Consider the following 19,699-nt stretch of genomic DNA (forward strand, 5'->3'; position numbering starts at 1 on the left):
AGGGCTCTGTCAGGGTCAGGATTCAGGAGGCCCGTTCCTCGTCAGGTTCACTGAGAATCCAGTGTTGGCTTCATTTTTCTCTTTTGTGGCCAACTAAATTTCTCTGCATAGAGGAATCCTAGGGAAGGAACGTACTGGCCCAGCTTAGGTCTGAATCTATTACCTATGGCCAGAAGCTGAGTCACGTGATGACAGGGCTGCTCTGATACTGGCAGCAGAAGGCAGGGGAGGGCTGCTTCTGAAGGAAGGAAAAATGCTGAGCGGGCAAGGCCACAACTGTCCCCTGAGTCTCTGGGCAGAGGAATATGGCTTGATCTGACCAGCATTTGGGGCTTAAGTGTAGGCAGTAAAGGCGAGTTTTTTCTCTTTTATTCATAAAAACAAATTTGCAACAATTTATTAAAAATTGATACCATGCAACAGGGGTACAAGAAATTCCTCATTTACATTTGATTCTGGCAGTTCCAGTCTAATTTAAAGCGTTTGTGCACTAACATCATTGGAAAACGCCTTCAGGCTGAAGCCTTTTTGGAAATGTATGGTGTGTTTGCTGCGTATAAAAGAACAGACCATTAAATAGCTAGAGTCACTTCTGTGGGTCTTGTTATTCGCAGGGAAATTTTAAAAAATGGGTGAACCTACAGTATTGTTAAGACAGAGAATGTATTTTGTGGGTTAACCTAGAAGACTGTGCACGTTCAGGAGTCACGATGGGTCACGGACACACACACTCACCTCCGACGGTCCAATACTTTTGTTTCGTTTGTTTTTCCTGCTATGCTGGAATAATATTTCTACAGGTATTTTTTTTGTGTGTGTGTATACATTATGTACAATGAATTGTCTCTTTCCCTTTGAAAAATGAATGTGGCCCTTTAAATTAAATCTGATTTTGGTGAAATCAAGAAAACAAGTAAATACTGGTAATGCACAGTGAGTGGCAACACCGATTTTTAGTGCCTACACAGACAGTGACTTCAACTTCACCTGTGGTGGGTTAACATTTTTTTTTTCCCTAAAAGCTACAGTACCTCCATAACCTCTCTTTGGGGGAGGGGAGAGGCAAGCTATGCTACGTGAAGTAGGGTGTTTTGAAATGTTGGCGACGGTAAGATTCCCCGTGGGCCCTTTTGTCAAAGCCTGGTGGTGGCAGCAGTATATTCCTGACTGCGGTGGTCTGGGAAGAGATTATTGCCTGCCCGTTGAAGCTGCCATTAGGTTTCTCTAGGGAGTGAGCGGCTGCTCAGTTGTGCAGACGTCCTGGACGTTGTCACTCAGGCCTTTCTTTAGCAAAGAATGAACCTGTCTAGGAATGTCACAAAAGTCATAGGGAGCCTTTCTCCAGCTGGGCTGGTCCTGGTAGAGGCTGTGCTGGGAGCGTCTCTCGGCCACACCCCTGGCTGCTGTGAGGGCTGAAGGTCATGGTCATCCTGATACCTCACGGGTCACGGCCGCTTCACCTTTTGGTACGAAGCTTTACTGGACAAGGTCAAGTTTGGATTTTCAGAGGGACCCTGTGAGGTAGGCAGGATGGGTGTTATTTCAACCCCAATTTGTTAGAGGGGGGGAAACTGAGGCTCAAGGGGACACTAGTGAGACCCAAGGTCATGGAGGGAGAAGTCAGCAGTGGAGCGAGGACTTGAACCCAGGTCCGACTCCCAGACCGGTGCTCTATGTATGGGGCTCAATTAAAGGGGAAGAGTGATCTTATGCATGAGAATCAGTGTGCTGACTGATCACCCCTGTCACCCCCGGGGGCAGAGCTTACCGGCTTGTCTGGATGGAAGGCTGCCTTCTGGAAGCCGAGGGAAGACCTCAGCTAGCAACTCTTTCCCCTACGACTACAGGGATATCTTCTAGAAGGATGCCCCTGATTCACTTTGGTCAGAAACAAAGTCAGTGGGAAAAAAACAACAACAGAAAACCAAAAAAACCAACGTGGCCAGCCCTTGGGCCCTGACGAGAGAGGTTAAAGTGCACAATCTTTCTTTTTTGTGTATGCTGGGAACAGACATTCCGTGATTAGCTCAGGTGGCCCCCCTTATTACCGGGAACACCTGATACGAACACAAGGACATGGTCCATATGGTGGGTGCGTGACCGACTGTCGGTGAAAGCTGCAGAGCATGTCTGCAGTGACGTGCCCTAAATCCCCACGGTCCAGAACGGGTATTATTGTGTTAATGTGTGGCATTTATCAGAGAGTAAGGTCCCACCAGGAGGCATGCGCATCAGCCTGCTCCTGCACCCCAGCCCTCGGCACCCAGCCACCACAGAGCTGCGCCTGGCTGCCCTTCCTGCAGGCTCCCTGTGCCAGGAAGGCTGGGGTTGGCTGGACTGGCAGCTGGGGGCCTGGCTGCCCTGCCTACCTGCTTCCCCAGAGGGGAGAAGGGCTGGCCTGGGGGGCCACGGCCAGTGACGTGTGTGCAGAGGCAGACATGGTTTCTCCAGAAGCCCCTCGCCTCTTCCCAAGGCTGTTCAGTGACTTCTAGCTGGAGTCTTCTAGTGACTCTCTCCTTGTCTAAGATTGTTTTTTTTGCAAAGTTTCAAATATCCCAGTTTCTTCTCTTTTCAGACATTAAGGAAGAAGTTATTTCCATTCCTCTTCTTTGTGAACGAATAAGAACTTCACAAATAAGGCGCAAGGTCAGGTGCCAAGTGCCCCCCATCCTGTCCACTTGAGAGCCATTCGAGCAGTCCTGTAAGGCCAGCTGTGGCCCCCAGCTTCTCTGCAGTCACAGCCGACAGCGTTCCTACAGCAGACTCCTCTGCTCTATGTGGTTCTGTCATGGGGGAGGACCTGGCCCCAGGCCTCCCACCTTTACAGGCCCGAGACCATAACTCGGAAGGAGGGTGGCACATGTCTGTGACGGGGGCTGGCGGTGGGGCTGACGCAGGGGCTGACACAGCTGGCGTCCACGCCTCCAATGGATGGGAGGTAGGCGTGGTGGAGGATTGGGAGCTGTAGGGACAGCCGGCGCTGGATGCTGTGGCGGGGAGAGAAAGAGAGGCAGGAGTTAATGGGGCTACCTGGCTGCTCACCAGAAAGTGCCTTGGATTGCTTTGGCTAAGAGGCTGATGGTAGGAGCACAGTTATCTCTGACTCCAAGATCCGTCCATCCTATCATCTAACCATTCGCCCATCTAGCAGGTGTTTAATGCAGGCATACCTGTGCCAACTACTGCCCTGGGAACAAACAGGGAGACAATGAGCAAGGAGAGTGCTTCTCGAGCCTCTGGTGATTCCTAAGAACAAGGCTTTGCCCTTCTAATGGGGCTTTGCTGCAAACACCAGCAGTTCTCATCCTCTACTCTTGCAAGCCTCCACATGGACTTGGCTTTGGGTTCCATCCCTGGAAGGCTTCTTAGCTGCTCTGTTGTTCTCCATGGGCTCCGCTGCCCCTGCTTTGCCCAGGCCCTGAGTCCTTCTGGCTGGGCCAATTCCAATAGGTTCCTTCCAGCTCTTTTGGCTTTTTTGGTGACTAGCGTTATCTTTTCGACACTGGGACAGGATACTCAGGGCTCCCTAAGGTCTGTCTCCCACCAAATTCTCCAGCTGCAACTTCTACTCCTTCTCACTGTAAATCTGACCCTCTGGCAGCTAGCTTCCCCCGAAACACTGCTCATGGCCACTCTTCCCGCCTGTGCACATACTGCCTTCCCAGTCTGGAGGACTGTTGTTCTGCTTCCGGGTCTGATGGACTGCTTTTCCTTCAAATCCCAGTTCAAGTGTCATCTGCTTAGTGTAACTCCCTCAGGGAGTGAGCCCCTTCCTCCTCTAAGCCCCCAGAGACCTTGGTAAATTCCCGAGACGCAGCCAGAAAAGCCAGAGCCAGGACGTGGGTTTGCATGACTGATGGAGGAGCAGATGAAAAGGGAGCTGCCTTCTGACTCCTTTCTCACTGCCACACGCTTCTACGCTCACCTTCTCATTAGTCTTCTACGACCGCAGGTCAGTAAGTCACTGAACTGTGGGAATGGTTGCTTTGAGGAATGTGCCTAACGCCCAGGCCACCGTCCCCTGCTCTGCTTGGCTGCGCTTTGTGCAGTTTTCCATGGCAGCTGGGAAGTTGCGGCTCCTGTATTCTTAGGCCTCTTGTGTCTCAGGTGAGAAAAAAACCCCAGATCTTCACAAAAACCCAATGGGTAAAAGCAGTATTGCTAGTCCCATTATCAAGACGAGGGAAGAGTACAGAGTTTGTGTAACTTGCTCACAGACACAGAGTTAGAACTGGGAAGGTGGGACTCTGGCTTCTTCTGGTAAACTACAGAGCTTTGTGGGGAAGGCCAGTCAATTCCCAGGGGCTGCCTCATTCCAACAGGGTGTGCCCTGCAGTGTGTGCAGGGCACCAATGGAGTTCTGAGGTGGATGGGGACAGACGCAGTGCTGCCTCCACTCCCTGAGAACCTGTTGACCAGAAGGACATCTCCCAAGAGCTACTTCCCCAGTGCTCATGAGGTGAGAGTGTTGGAGATCTCATTTTGAAATTAAAGTGGAACCTGTGTAACATCAGCTATGATCTATTCCTTAAGGCAAGATGGTGTTTACAAAGAGTCCAGGAAAAGGGGAGCTGAAGAATAAACTCTGACCTGGGAAAGTCTGAGCACCTGGCAAGGTCTGCTTGGGCAAGGGAGGCGTCTGTGTATGGTTGTGAGAGCATGGCATTCTGCTGTGTGATGGGACTCTGTTTATCTTTTCATTCATTCAACAGATACTTGCCAAGAACCTGCTCAGGGCTGACACCCGAGTTCAGTCCGGAGGACACAACAAGGACTCATATCTCACCATCAAGGTGCTTACACTCTAGTGGAGGGAAATGATAGGTAAACCACTGACGAATGCCACGTAACCATCAGTAATTGTTCTGGACTGTAAGCTGGTGAGGCCTGGGAGGGAATTGGGTTGAGAGGCTATTAGCTCTAACACGAAATGGCACCAGGTGACACTGCAGTTGGTGATCCAGCTGTTTGTGCTGGTTCCTCACTGCTTGTCACTTCCCAGGAGCCAACCTGCAGGGCTGACATTTCTAATCTCTGCTTCTAATCTTCTGTGGGCTGGGAAACACTAAAAAGTGCCAGTGAAACAGAGCAAACTGAGATGTCCAGGTCTTTCCTTAGATGTCACCTTCTCAATGAGTCTTCTCTGACTGTGCTATTTAAAATTAAACTCCCTAGCCCTCTCTGCCTTAGTTTTCACCAAAGCATGTATCATTGAACACACTGTGTTTTCCTTTGTAAATTAAGTTATTGTCTTACTAGACAGATTGGAAGCTCCAGGAAGGGAAGGATTTTGTCTGTTTTCTTCACTGCGGTGTCTGACACATAGTAGGTCTCAGTAAATCATTTTTAAATGCATGCACTTAGCAAGGCGAAATTTTATATGTAACAAAGGCAGTGGGCTACGGTGGAGCACATGGGATTTGATATTGGACAGAGTTCAAATCCTATTTGGTATTGGTGAGCTCAAATCCTATCTTCTGCATTTAGCAACTGGCTGAGCTTTGACAAAGTCAACTCCCTCTTTTGAATGTTAGTTTTCTCATCTGTAAAATGAGCATTGTCACATGTCCTGTATCATGGGATTGCTGTGGAGGTCAAATAAAATCATGCATGTGAAAACATGGTGCAAATTGTAAACTGTTGGCAGGAGTCACATACTCTTTGGCAGTAATTCTTGGAGAAGGTACTTACTGTTCTGGGGAGTTTATATCTTCTATAGGATCTTTGCATGTTCGAGAGGGCTCTGTTGTGTTCCACTGTAGCTGGGGATTTTGATCGAGGTGATTTTTTAAAATGGTCTTTCCCCCATCTGAATGCAAAACAACAATATCACAACATATTCTATTAACTTGGTATTTAAAAATCAACAATGCAATCTTTTTAGGATGCTGCCCAGGGAAAGAGAATGCAAAAGAGCCCATCATTCTCGGTATTCTCCCAGCCAGGGTCTCTGCAGCAGCTCTCCCAGGACCAAGGCAGGGAGCCGAGACATCTCCACCCAGGGATGGAAGTGTCATGCCATGCCGGGGATGTGTATGGTGTGCCATGGTGGTGCTTTTCTCCAAGAAGAAAAGAAAAAAAGAAACAACATGGACCCATAGCAGGCAGCATAATTTACAAATGAGAGGTTCTAATCTAAAGGCCCTTTTGACTGGGGCATAGGTACGTAGTGACAAAGAAGAACAAAAAACCCGCTAGGTATATGTTCCACAAGATGGTCAAGAATTGAAAAGAATCATAATAGTAAACTTCTGGTGGGAATATAAATTGGCATAATCTTTGGGAGGGGACACTGTTGATAAGGATCAAACACTAGAGGAAGTGCGTATCTTTTACTCAGCATGGCCACTTCTGGGAATCATCCTAGGGAAATGATTAAGGATCTGTGTGAAGATATATATACAAGATGTCCAAATCAGTGCCGTTTACAATATCAGAACGTTGGGACTCATCCTAATTTGTCCAGCAATAATGCATTAGTTACATGCTAACATGTGTATGCATGAAGTCTCCATCCAAAGAAACAGTGTGTCACCACAGAACACTGCCATGTACATGCTCTCAACCCTCCTTGTACTTCAGACCACAGGAGGAGATTTAAAGAAAGATAAAATATAGAAACCTGGCCCCACCTGACAGATTTGGATTTTTTTTGGTTTGGAGGGGGCTTTAATATTTTCTTTTTTTTTTCCCTGCAGTGGGTGACTTTTAAATACGTGTCTGTCATTTTGTACGCATGGGAGAACAGTCAGTCTTCCTTATTCACAGATTCAGTATTTGTAAACTTGCCTACTTGCCAAAATTTATTTGTGATCCCCAAATTAATCCTAGTGATGCTTTCGTGGGCATTTGTTGACACACTGACAGGATCCAAAAATTTGAGTTGCCCGATGTGCACATGCGCAGCTGAGGTTGAACAGGGTGACACTTGGCCTTCTTGTTTCAGCTCCTTTTTGAAGTCTATTTAGAGCCATGTTTTTCATGTTTTTAAGCTATGTGTTGGTGACTCCACTGTCTTGCCATTTCTGCACAAATAGACCACCTCACTGTTTAATAGCTGTATTATGTGCCTTGTTTGCTTGTATCGTAACTAACGAAACTACCCCAAACGAGGAACATTTAAGTTAATTCCAGTTTTTCTCCTCTAAAAAGAATGTTGTGATGAAAAGTATGTTTCTATGTCTTTGCTCATGCGGGAGTATTTCCAAGGGGCAGGCTCCCGCTAGTGGAATTGCTAGGTTAAGATGTTTGACATCTAACATTTGGAGAGTGCCAGACTGGCTTCCAGAACATTGCAGGAGAATGCTCATTTCCACACTCTGACCAACACTGGTAATCTATTAAAAATTTCCTGAGATGTAGGCAAAACAATGGCTTGTGTTACTTCAGCTTGCATTTCCAGGTGGTTGGGGAGACTGAGTGTCCTGTCATATCCTACTAACCGTTCCTTTCCTGTACATTGATGAGGTGCATTTGAAACTGAGAAAAGTTGTTGGGAGAAGCACAGGTAACCTATTTGTTAAGAACAGTGTACCCCCCGTCAAAACACTGGGAATGCAACCGGAGCCCAGGGGACTCCGGACAGAAGGCCCAGCTCTAGGCAGAGGGAGGGCTCCAGGAGGTCACTGAACTGTGGCCAGAAGACGTGGGTTTCGGATACTCCAGCTCTGCTTGTGTGACTTTAGACCAGCCCCACCTCTCCCCTCTCTGAGCCTCAGTTTCTTCATCTGTAAAATGGAAGGTGGATAGCTGTTGTCTGATACCCAGGCCTAGCATGGCCCAGGGGCCCCGCCTCCTCATACCTGTGCTCTCGGTGAAGTTCCCCAAGTTGAGGATGTCATTGAGCTCTTGGTAGTGGTTCTGTTTAATGTAGGTGGTCTTTTCTGGGGTGTCCTGAAGCTGCATGGTTACCTCTTCCAAGTCTTTATCCAGCTGGAAGACAAAGGCGCCAGCTGAGTCTGAGCCCCTGGCCCAGCCCCTGCCCCAGCCCAGGCAGTCAGGCCTGGAGAGCCCAGAAGCAGCTCCAGGCTGCCTTCAGCAAGGCCCTGAGAGCAAGAGGGGCCACTGGACGTTGGGGATGAGACACAGAAGGCCCCTGCCAGCTCTTGTTTCAGGAGAAGCTGTGATGAGAGGGACCTGGGGTCTGCATCATTCGGTGTCCATGCAGGCTTGAACCTTGATGGAGCCACCAAGCAAGCCCAGGGAGGCAGGGTGGGAGAGCGTCATAGTGCAGGCTCTGAAGCTGGACAGGCCGTGGGGCAAACCCAGGGTTGCTCCTTACTGGCCAGTGAGAACTGAGTCTCAGTTTCTTCATCTGTAGAATGGGATAATAACAGAACCTACCTCATGGGGGTCTTGTGAAGATTAAAGGAGATAATACAATCAAAGTTTACCCCCCGGCTTGACACATAGTAAGAGTAACCTGCTACTCTAATAACATTACTGTAATTATTATTATTGATACCTAGCAGGACCCTTGTTGGGGGGAGGGTGGAGGATAGATTTGCAGGGCTGGTCAGCTCTGACACTCACACCATCATGGAGACCCAGGCCAGTCGGGGCTTCTTCAGAGGAGTCAGGCAGGATGGGTTCCAGTTGCCCGCAGATTATATAAGAATCAGATACAAAACTTGGGCAGTGCAGCCTCTGAGAAGCTGGGGGAAGGTGTGTGTGTTGGGAAGTGGGTGGTAGTTGGGAAGACTAGTGGGTATCCTGCTATAATAAAAGCGAGGGTAAGTTATAAACTGTAAGGTGCTGTTCCACCGTCAAGAGCACAGCCGTAAATTGTTTAAGTTTTCATGTGGAGGACGAGAGAGATACCTTTTTCTGTGTGAATCAAACAGCAGGGCTAGGATCAAAGGGTGGAAGCAAGAGGAGGTCAGATTGTGATTCAATTCCAGGAAAAACACAGGATTTTAGAGCTTTTGACAGTGGCTTAGATTTTTTAGTTTCCTAAAGTGACTGGACTCTTCATCGCCGGAGTGCACAAGTGGAAGCCGAATGTCAAGACACAGAGACGAGGAAGTGCTAGTCACAGGCCTGATACGAAAACAGAATCATCACCCTTTCCTACTTAGCTCCGGTGGCTCATGGAGGGCTGCCCCATCCTAACGCTGTGTAGAGGACCTTTGGGGCAGACTACTGTGAGCCCCCCACAGTAGGGGCGGCCAGATCTAGTAAATAAAAATACAGAAGGTCCAGTCACATTTGAATTTCAGATACCAAGGAATAATCTTTCAGTTTCAGTATATCCCAAATATTGTATGGGACATATTTATGCTAAAAATACGATTGGTTGTCTGAAATTCTAATTTAACTGGGCATCCTATATCCAATCTGGCAACCCTACGTCTCACTTCTTTCTTGGGACTGTTACCTAGGGACTACACTTCCCAGAGTCCCAGGGGCTAAGTGTGATGTGTAAGTTCTTGCCAATGTAACTGGAGCAAAACCAAAACGCACGCTTTTGTATCGGTTGCTTAAAAGGCAATTGCTTGCACGGACTTCCTTTCTTTCCTTCCTGAGATTGAGAACAGGACATGTCTTCTACCCAGCTTTCACTGTACCGCTGAGGAAGACAGATGCCTTGGGGAGTGGCAGACAAGAAGAGTGAAGGCGTCTCATCGACAATGACCTTGGGGAACAGAGCTGCCTGCCAATTTGGACCTCTCTCCTTAGGACTGTTAGGTGAGAGAGAACTAAATGTATATTTTCTTTGGGCCACTTTATTTTGGGGACTCTTTTTCACAGCGTAGGCAGCATCGTGACCAATACACTCTCCTTTGTTCCCTTCCTGTCTATTCTACTCATCTATTAAACACAGAGCCCAAGCACAGAGCCCAAGCACCATGGGCCCAGTCACAACCCTTGACCCAAAGGGAGGGGTGAAGAAGGGAAGGTGATTGGTTTCCTCTCCCTGGTATATAAATCCAGAATTCGAAGTTTGGCTTGGGCACAAAGGAATCTGGTTATGGCCTCTCTAAAGTAGTCAAGAACCAGTTAGGGACCTTCAGGACAAAGGTGACGTCTGCTGCAGCAAACTCTCTCTCCTGAAACATTTCTCTTTTTCCTCTCTGGCAGTACATCATATAGATGTAAGTGATTACTGGGTTGTGTTGGGAGAGTGAAGAATTGAGGGGTAGGGCACATGGTTAGGAAGGCACTTGTGAAATAATAAAACATATATTTTGGCCTCTGTTCCCCAGTTCCTGACACAGAGCTCCTGAAACCTTATCATTTCCTGAGTGATAGTAGTGTCTTTAGTTCTAATGAGGCGACTCTGGGTGGGCTCCTGGATGAGGGCTGGTCACCAGGAAGAACGAGTCATGATTAGAAGGATGGGAATTTTCAGCCCCATTCCCTATTCTCTTGAGAAGGGAGAAGGGCTGAAAATGGACTCAATGACCTGTCATGCCTATGTGATGAAGCTTCCATAAAAATCCCAGAAGTACAGGGTTCAGAGAGCTTCCAGGTTGGCAAGCTCCACTCTGGGAAGGTGTGCACCCCAACTCCTTGGGGACAGAAGCTCCTGTGTTTGGGACCCTCCCAGACCTTACCCTATGAATTTCCTCACCTGGCTGTTTATCTGTATCCTTTTTCATACCTTTAATAAACTGGTAAATGTAAGTGTTTCCCTGAATTCTGTGAACTGCTCTAGAAAACTAATCAAACCTGAGGAGGGGATTGTGGGAACCTCCGGTTAGTGGCTAAGTTGGACTGAAGTTGTCGGTAACCTGGGCACCTACTACTTGTTGATGGCATCTGAAGTGGGGTGGGGTAGTCTTGTGGGACTAAGCTCCATTAGTTCTGACACTATCTCCAGATAGATACTATTGGAATTAAGTGAAATTGTAGGACATCCAGCTGGTGTCACAGAGAATTGCCTGGTGTGGGGACAACTCCCCCTCCCCCCCACCACATTTTGTGACCAGAGTGTCAGAAGTGAAGTGTTCTGTGTGAGTAGTAAAGGAGACACATAGGAGGTGGAAAACTGACTTTGTCCAACTCACTGCTATAATCTGGGAATTCACAAATCTCTAAGAATGCCTTTCTTTCTGGGGGTGTCTTCAATCGAAGCGTTGCTGGACCCCAAGAGCCTAGGCTAGTGGGCCACTAAACTGCCCGATTCTGACTAACGGCTTCTGTGTTGTTCATGTTCCATTGGTTTTTGCAGCCCTAGTGACAGCAGATGGGACTGCACAGCTGTGAAGTCGAGGTGTCCTAGAGCAGATGTGGTGGGAACAGCAGCTTGGAGAGTCCCTGCACTGGGGCACAGGGCCTCAAATGTGGGGACAGGGCCCTGGGTAGCAGGGCTGTGGGAGGTACCTCTGTGATCTTCATTCGCAGGCGATGGTTTTCGGACTGTAGACCTTCTAGACGGGATGTGCTTGCTTGGTTCACGCTGGTGACTGAAGTGGATGTTTTAGAATCTTCTTTCTTCTGATTCTGAGTGAACTGGAATCGTCTGTTCTGAGTTGCTGCGTCTGGGTTTGTTCTCAGAGTGATGAGCTGAAAGGACAAAGGTGGGGTTGAAAAGAGAACTCTAGGGTCCCCTCTCCTTTTCCCCATCCAGTCCCTCCCAGCAGGTGCTGCACTGGGAGCAAGAGGGTCCCCAGAAAGGATACAGCTTGGGAGTCCAGAGTCCTGGGCTCAGGCTCATCTTTGCCACTTGTTTGTGTGTGACCTGGGGCAGGCCCCTGCCTCTCCCTGAGTCTTGGTTTCCTTTCTTGCCAGTAGACATCTGGTCTCCTGACCCTGATGCCACCTTTATCCCAACCATCCTGCAGAGCCTATCTGGGGCCCCTCAGGCCTGGCTCGAGCTAAGCCTCACTCAGCCTTGGGCCTTGTGCCATGTAGAAAACAAACCCGAAGGTGACAGTTGTGAAGACAATGTAATGGAGAAAAGTGAAGGTTTCTGCTTGTTAGAACCATTGATGAGTGTTGGGGACAGACTGATGACTAGCTCTGTCACTGACAAAGGCATTTTAAAGAAAAGGTTGTCATTTGATCCTGATCTTATTCATTTAGTTGAAAAACCTCTCTGGTTTGAGGCAGACCCTGGGCTCAGTACTGGAGAGAAGGGGCTGAGTGAGCCGTGGCCCTGACCACCAGGACTTCATGATCCAGAGATGAGGGCTGAGCTCTGTGGAGGGTCTGGTAGGATGGTGAGGCTAAGGGAATCCCAGGGGGAGGAAATGGCATATGCCATCACAGGGAGGCCTGCGGCTCAGGGTGCTTATGCAGAAGGGCCATTTGGATGGTGGACAGCGGTCTCTGGGGAGCTTGGAGGAGACCCAAGGGTCCTGAGAGGCAGCCCAGTGTCAGAGACTCAATCCTGGATCCAGGAGGGCAAAGAGGACTTATTGAGGTTGATAGAGCAGAGACACGATCAGAGCTGGGCTTAGACTCATCTGGCATCATTTATAGGATGGAGAGAACATCAGAGTGCAGGCAGAGGAGTTGTGGCATTGGCCTGGACCTGGGCTGGTGTTGACAACTAGAGAAGTAAGGAGCATATACGAGAGGCATTTAGGGCAGAGCTGGCACTGCTTGGGGACCCAGGAGGATGGAGGTGCCATGGACAGCCTGTAGGGACAAAGGACCCTGAGTGATCTTTCCTCTGGCCCTTCTCCTAGGGAGCCACTCCCCCACTTGAGCCAATAACTCCTTCCCAACTCTGTCTGCTTCTTGTTCTTTCTTTACTTTTGAGACCCACCGAGGTCAGCCTTCCCTTTTCACAGACCAGCCAACTGCGGGGGGCTCCTTAGAGGTCAAGGCCCCTCCCGTTGTTGGGATAATGTTTGAAAACTACCTCTCAGGGTGGTCCTGAAGGTCAGCTCTTCAGATGAATTGACACTGTAAGTGGCGGTTAAAAATGGTTATTCCTTTTGCTCCACTAATACTACTCCTGCCACTCTCTCTTAAGGGAGTACTTGGAATCAAAGAAAATGTATTATAGAAAAGTTATTCATGATATAAAAACTCTGGAAACAACTGTCATGGTCACCAATAAGAGATCAGGTGGACAAGTAAATATGGCACTTTCCCTCAATGTTGGTTATGAACATGGGAAAAAACAAAGCACAGAAACTTAGTGAAAAGGGCAAATCACAAAGCAATAGATGCGCTGTGATCACAACTATATCTGAGGAAGCATCACTGCCTAACAATGAGAAAAACACTGGAAGGAACACATCAAAAATATTAGCAGCAAAGGGGCGGCCGGATGGCTCAGCTGGTTAGAGCGCGAGCTCTCAGCAACAAGGTTGCCGGTTCAATTCCCACATGGGATGGTGGGCTGAGCCCCCTGCAATTAAAAATTGAAAAGGGCGACTGGACTTGGAGCTGAGCTGCGCCCTCCACAACTGGATTGAAGGACAACGACTTGGAGCTGATGGGCCCTGGAGAAACACACTGTTCCCCAATATTCCCTAATTAAAAAAAAATATTAGCAGTAAAAATACCAAAGCGAAACATTAACAGTGATTATTTTGGGGTGGTGGGACTATGTGAGATTTTGGGAAAACCTGGTTTTCACGTTTGTGCATTCTGCAAGCTTTCTGTGATGTGAATTGTGTCCATCATCACAACAGCACCAGAAGCCTAAAGCTCGGGACATGGAGGACACTGAGCAATCCCCTGCAAGCGAGTCTGAGGCTGGAAGCCAGGGTGGCGAGGGTGGGGGCCCGTAGGCCACGGTGCCGAGCCCGCACCTTTGGCACGAACACCAGGCAGAGGGTGATGGTGCTGCAGAAGATGATGACCAGGGCCACGATGCAGAACTGCACGTTGGGCTGGTCCCGCGTCAGGAAGGAGACGGCAGCCCCGATGATACACATGATCCCCACGTTGTACACGCTCATCCCGATGTACTTGCTGTCGTTGAGGGCGGGGATGCTGACATTGCGGGTCTCCCAAGCTAAGAAGCAACCAAACAACTGCAGCAGGGAACAGAAAGGGGAGATGCTCGTTACCAAGTGGCGGCACCGGCTTGCTGCCCTGAGAAGCTACTGAACTCAGGAAGTGGGCGCCGGGAGGAGGGAGGCTGGGGCTTTGGCTGCCACCCTCTGTCCTCCACTCATGGCCTTGGGTTGAGTCTGGGGGTACAGACTGGGGGTGTTTCAGCTGGCTGTGTTTCCTTTGCCCCACCCCTGGTTCACATACAGACTCACAGGAAGCCATAGTGGGAAGCAACTTCAGACATGAGCTCAACCACCTCCCCTCATTCTACAGAGAACATTGAGGTGCAGAGAGAGGAGGGGCTTGCCCAAGGCCACATAGCAACAGAGGGGTAAAAGCGGACCATTTCTCTAGAAGTTCATTCAGTCCAGCCTTTTCTTTCTATTAAACCAGAGCCCTGTGTCTGGGACTTCTGTTACCACCCCTTCCCCCCAACCCCCAATGCACACAGTCACCAAGAATAGAGACTACTTCTCCTAGCTGTTCTTGATGCTAGGTGTGCCATATGACTAGGTTCTGGACAAATGCCACGCAGTGTGTACAAGTTCTGGGAAGTGTCTTTAAAGGGAAGGCTGTTCCTTTTCTCCCTCCTATGAGCGGAATGGGATGCCTGGAGCATGAGCAGCCATCTTAGACCACAATGTGAAAGAGGCATGAGGAAGATGGGGGAGCACAAATTGCAAGGCGCTCAGATGCTGGGAGCCCCCACACCTCTTCTAGATTGCTTACCTGAGAGGGAAATGAACTAGCTCTTTAACCACTTGTATTTTTGGGTTTTCTTCCCTTCCTTCCTTCCTTCCTTCCTTCCTTCCTTCCTTCCTTCCTTCCTTCCTTCCTTCCTTCCTTCCTTCCTTCCTTCCTTCCTTCCTCCCTCCCTCCCTCCCTCCCCCCTTCTTTCGTTCCTTCCTTTCTTCCTTCTCTCTCTCTCTCTCTCTCTCTCTCTCTCTCTCTCTCTCTCTCTCTCTCTCTCTCTCTCTCACCTGCACCTCTACTCTTAACCAATACATCTCCAAACAGAACTGGATAGGGTAGAAGTCAAATGTGATCTGAAGCAGGGTGTTGAGAGTTTAGCTTTTATAAGTGGTCTAAGCGGGGGTGGGGTGGGGTGAAGGGGGACAGGCTGCAGAAGGAAGTACAGATGGGATGCAGGGCAGAAATGGTGGTGCGGGTGGGTGGGACAGAGAGCTGACCTAGACTGCTGACTGGTGCAGGAGCTTCGGCGACGGTCTGGCACTTCTAGAAAGCCTTCCCACAAAGACCCCTTTGCCCTCTGACCTCACCACTACAGCTTGCGGCATCCAACATTGCATGAACCATTTAACATCACACTGAGGGCCTGTGCTGTGAGGTTTGATTTCGTTTGGCAGCACAAGGCCGTTGGTAGAAGGGCCACCAAACCATCATGAGAGTTTCCACCAGTCATAAAACGTGGGCAAGTCTGAGGATGGTGGTTGGCTGCACATCTCTGGCGGGCACAGGGCCACAGGATCTGGAATCTGCTCTGCTACCCACTGGCTGTGTGACTCTGGGCAAGTCGCTTCACCTCTCAGGACCTCAGTTTCAATATCTATGAAATGGGAAAATAATAATGCCTATCTCACAGAATTTCTACCTAAATGAAATGACAAGATGGATGTGAAAGCACTTTGTAAATGGAAATGTCCTGTACAGAAGTAAGTTAAAAGGTATTTTGTAATTGGAATCACTTTATATAATCATAGTTGTTTTCCTCTTCTTTCCTTAGTATGTTATCTTGCAGACTGATTTATTTTTTAAAAATTCCTTTTCAAAATGGGGAACCAGATACCAAATGAGGGAAGGAAACCCATAGCTGTGAAAGCCTACTTTGTGCTGGTTCCTCAAACGCAGCCCTCTGTAATACCACAAAGACAGTGGATGTGGATGTCCACATCTTACAGGGGACAAGCAGAGGCTGATAAGGCGAAATGACCTGCCAGGGGTCCCACCGCAGAGAGTAGCAGGGCTGGATGGGCGCCAGGACTCCTGCTCTCTGATGGCGGGGGTTGGGAGGAGCGGTCTGCGTGCCTCCTCTGTGCCATACTACCAATGGGCCACCAAACCATCGTGAGAGTCTCCACCAGTCATAAAACGTGGGCAGGTCTGGGGGCTTGGTGGTTGGCTGCAAATCTCTGATAAATGTCAGGAGGAAACAGAGTATCACTTGTTCTTAGGCCTTCAGGGAATAGAATGAGGGCTCCTGGGCACAAGTTACATTGAGGCTGATTTCTGCTGAGGATGAGAGAACTTTCTAGAAAAGCAACCCATCTGTAGTGGGTTGAATGGTGGTCTACATTCTAATCCATGGAAACAGTGAACATGACCTTATTTGGAAAGAGTCTTGGCAGATAAAATTATGGATCTTGAGATTGATTACCCAGGTGGGCCCTAAATCAATGACAAGAATCCTTATAAGAGAGACAAGGAGGAGAGACTTGAAGAGAAGGCCCTGTGAAGACAGAGGTAGAAATTGGAGCGGGGCAGCCACAAGCAAAGGAATGCCTGGAGCCGACGGCCTGGGAGAAGCAAGGAGGCAGTCTCTCCAAGGAGGGAGCAGGACCCTGCCTTGATTTCAGACTTCTGGTCTCCAAAACGGTGAGAAGCAATTTCTGTTGTTTTAAGCAACCCGTCTGTGGTAATAATTTGTTATGGAAGCCACAAGAAACTAATACACCAGCCACAGGTGGCACAGGCTGCTTTGAAGGGGTGAGCTCCCCACCACTGCAGGTGTGCAGCAGTGAGTGAACACTTGTTGGGGGTGCGCAGGGTGGGCTGTGGGGCTGAAACAGCTCACCGCAGAGGGGGCTTATAGGGCTGTGCACGCTCTTTCCAGTCCTGAGCGTCTGTGGTTCCAGAGCAGCAGGGGCTAGGAGGTGGGATTTGAGTCGTAAACTCTAAGGGCCAGGACTGCTGAGGACAGTCCCTTGCACACACTGGAAAGAGTAAGGCATGTGTGCTGTCAGATACAGTTTTATTGACATGATCTGATTGCAGGTATTAGTTTCACGAGAAGAGATACAGTCATCTCTGACCACCTTTGGAAGTAGTGGGGAAGATAATGAATGGCTAAAACCTTCCAGATAAATCCAGTTTAAAGAGCCAATCTGATTCACATAATCTAATTTCACAGAGTCTCAGGATCAAGGACACGGAGGCTGGAGGGATCCTGGAAAGAGTCTAGTTTCACAGTCTTTATTCAACAAGGGCTGGGGAAACTCAAGTCGGGGATGCTTCCCACTTCCTGTGACAGGGAGCTCGTTCCTTGCCAGGGGCCCCCATCACATCAGTGGACACTGCTCTGTTACACAAAATCCTTCCTCGCATGGACCTGAGGGCTGCCTTCCGGCGACTTTGCCCACTGGTGAGGATTCTGCCCGCAGGTGTGTGCCACCCGCTCTGACAGCCCTGGTGACCACGTCTCCAGAGTGCGTCCTTCTCTAAGACCTCTGGCCAGTCGTCCAGGCCCATGTCCACTCTGGGCACCTCCTCTGGACACCTCCAGGGTCATTCCCCCGTGGGGCCTAAACAGCCGCCCAGTAGTCCTCAACTGACCTCTATGGAAACCAGAAGAGGGTCTCAACGAGCATGAGGTGGGGGACAATCTTTGCCTGGGGTCCCCTAACACCAGCTCTTCTGGTGTGGCCGCCAAGGACATGGGATCAATCACTAACAGTTCTGGGAAGCAGCAGCAGGGGAGGAGGCATCTGAGTAGCTTTTTTGACTTTGGGAGAGGGCTTCCTTTTCCATTTCTAAGTGGAGGGCACATAAAGCAGATGGTGGCTTCACTTTCCTGCGGAAAAATCTGAGGAGGGTGTAGTAGCAGCTTCCTGTCACTGGAGGGATTTTAAGTGGAGGCACAGTTTTCACAGACTAGGGGAGAAGATTAAAGGATCAACCAGGTAGGGTGGGGCCGACCTCTCAAGCCCTTTGTAGCTTTGAAATTCCGCAATTGTGTGAGGTGGGCTTGGAAGGGGATCTTTGATTTTAACAGATGAGTAGAGTGCAAAGAGTGCTGGGTTCTGGGGTTGGAGGGTACCAGGTGGCCTTTGGCAAATCACTTAACCTCTCTGCGCCTTACTTCCCTCATTTATAAAATGGGGATGAGTCCACACCGCCCACGGATTTAGAGGATCCAGTGACATTCGGAATGTGATCAGGCGTTAGATGTCAACAGATTGCCATCCAGGAGTGGTACAGTGACAATTGTGAGGCACACTCACAGGTTTTGGGGGAACTCTCCAGTAACCCCATTTTTGACTCGGCCACTTACTAGCTGAGTGACCTTGGGCAAACCGAGCCTCAGCGTCTTCATCAGTGAAATGGGGAATTGAGATAACATGTGGCAGACGCCAGGCCTGTGCGGTGACAGAGAAGTGTTTCCCCCACTCTGCCTCCCGCTCTGCACCTACCATGAGAAGCCCCTTGTAGGCATAGACGATGCCGAGCCAGATGGTCATGTGGGTGTTCTCACAGTGCTCCAGGAGAGGGCGGATGGAGATATCCCGTCCTGCTGGGTCCGGCTGTGCAAAGAGAAAACAGAAACCCAGGGATGGCACTGGGCACCCTTCCGGCAGCCGGGGCCCTGCCTGACAGCCCTTTCCCCCCCATGAGCCACAGCCAGGGCCGTTGTCCAGGGGGCCTTTCGAACCCCACTTCTGTATTCCTGCCTCTGTCCCCACTCTGTGTTCCCATGGGGCTCAGGCCTCAATTAGCATTGACTGCTTTCTGTTTGTTGGTCATGATTCAGCCCTGTGCTCAAGTTATCTGCATTCTTGAGACCGAGCTCCTGAGCTATAATAGGGACTGGGTCATTTTGTGCCCCTAGAACTTAGCACAAGACCTGGCCCAGAGCAGGCACCTATAATGTTTGTTGAAAGAGTGAGGATGAGAAGAAGCACAAAGTTAGGTCAGGAGGCCTTTAGGTGTCTCTGGGACTAGCTTGGGTAGCTGGAGATACAGTGTCTATCGGCTGGATCAAGCATGGGGCCTGCCACGCTTTTTGAGGAGACCTTCTTGGCTACCACCCCTACTGAGGGAGCAGTAGTGAAAGTCATGTTATGTAGTACATGATGCATGCAGGGCCAGAGTTAATTTGGTAAGGAGTGGGCACCTGACCCTAGGCAGCCAATCCAGATGCTGGTCAGAGACGTATGCGGTTTCCTAGGACGGTTTCCTAGGTTTCCTAGGACAGAGAGCTTGCTCTGCCCAAATTGGGGTGGTAGAGAGGTTCTTACCCAAGCACAGGAATTAGAAGTGGGAAACTCTGGGAGAGAATCAGGCAGGTGGTGACAAGAGGAGAGAAAGACACCCAGGGAATAAAAAAATATATACTGTATATTTTTCCTGTACCATGTGAGAGTAAGTTGCGACATTCTGATCTTTTATCCCTACATATCTAGTATTTCCTAAGAACAAGGAGATTCTGTTACAAAACCACACACACCAAATTCAGGAACTTTAACATTGATACAGCATATTACCTACTGTACTATCCATTTTCAAGTTTCTCCAGTTGGCCTAATCATGTCCTTTAAAGCAATTGTGCTTTTTCCAAAGCAGGATCCACACGGGGACCCTGTATTACATTTACCTGTCATGTCTTTAGTCTCCTTTAATCTCAAACTGTCCCTCCACCTACTTTGGTTGTTCATGTCATTGATGCTTCTGAAGTACCCAGTTTAGTTATTTTGTAGAATGTCCCTCAGTTAGGTTTGTCTGAATG

The 19,699-nt window shown here is 49.2% G+C and overlaps 1 protein-coding gene across 1 annotated transcript in view; it reads right to left on the reverse strand.

The window, feature by feature from the left end:
* Nucleotides 1-338: 338 nt before the first annotated feature.
* The window catches only part of GABBR2 (gamma-aminobutyric acid type B receptor subunit 2), a 335,814-nt gene continuing 316,453 nt past the window's right edge, over nt 339-19,699 (reverse strand). Inside the window, exons 14-19 of the mRNA XM_081067695.1 lie at nt 18,387-18,497; nt 13,713-13,937; nt 11,326-11,508; nt 7,803-7,932; nt 5,692-5,809; nt 339-2,987 (exon numbers count right to left, since the gene is read on the reverse strand). Of these exons, the coding sequence (XP_080923821.1) occupies nt 2,822-2,987; nt 5,692-5,809; nt 7,803-7,932; nt 11,326-11,508; nt 13,713-13,937; nt 18,387-18,497 (933 nt within the window). The 3' untranslated portion in view covers nt 339-2,821. The remainder of the gene's footprint in view (nt 2,988-5,691; nt 5,810-7,802; nt 7,933-11,325; nt 11,509-13,712; nt 13,938-18,386; nt 18,498-19,699) is intronic.

The sequence above is a fragment of the Rhinolophus hipposideros genome (assembly GCF_964194185.1).
Source record: "Rhinolophus hipposideros genome assembly, chromosome: 11".
NCBI classification, from domain to species: domain Eukaryota; kingdom Metazoa; phylum Chordata; class Mammalia; order Chiroptera; family Rhinolophidae; genus Rhinolophus; species Rhinolophus hipposideros.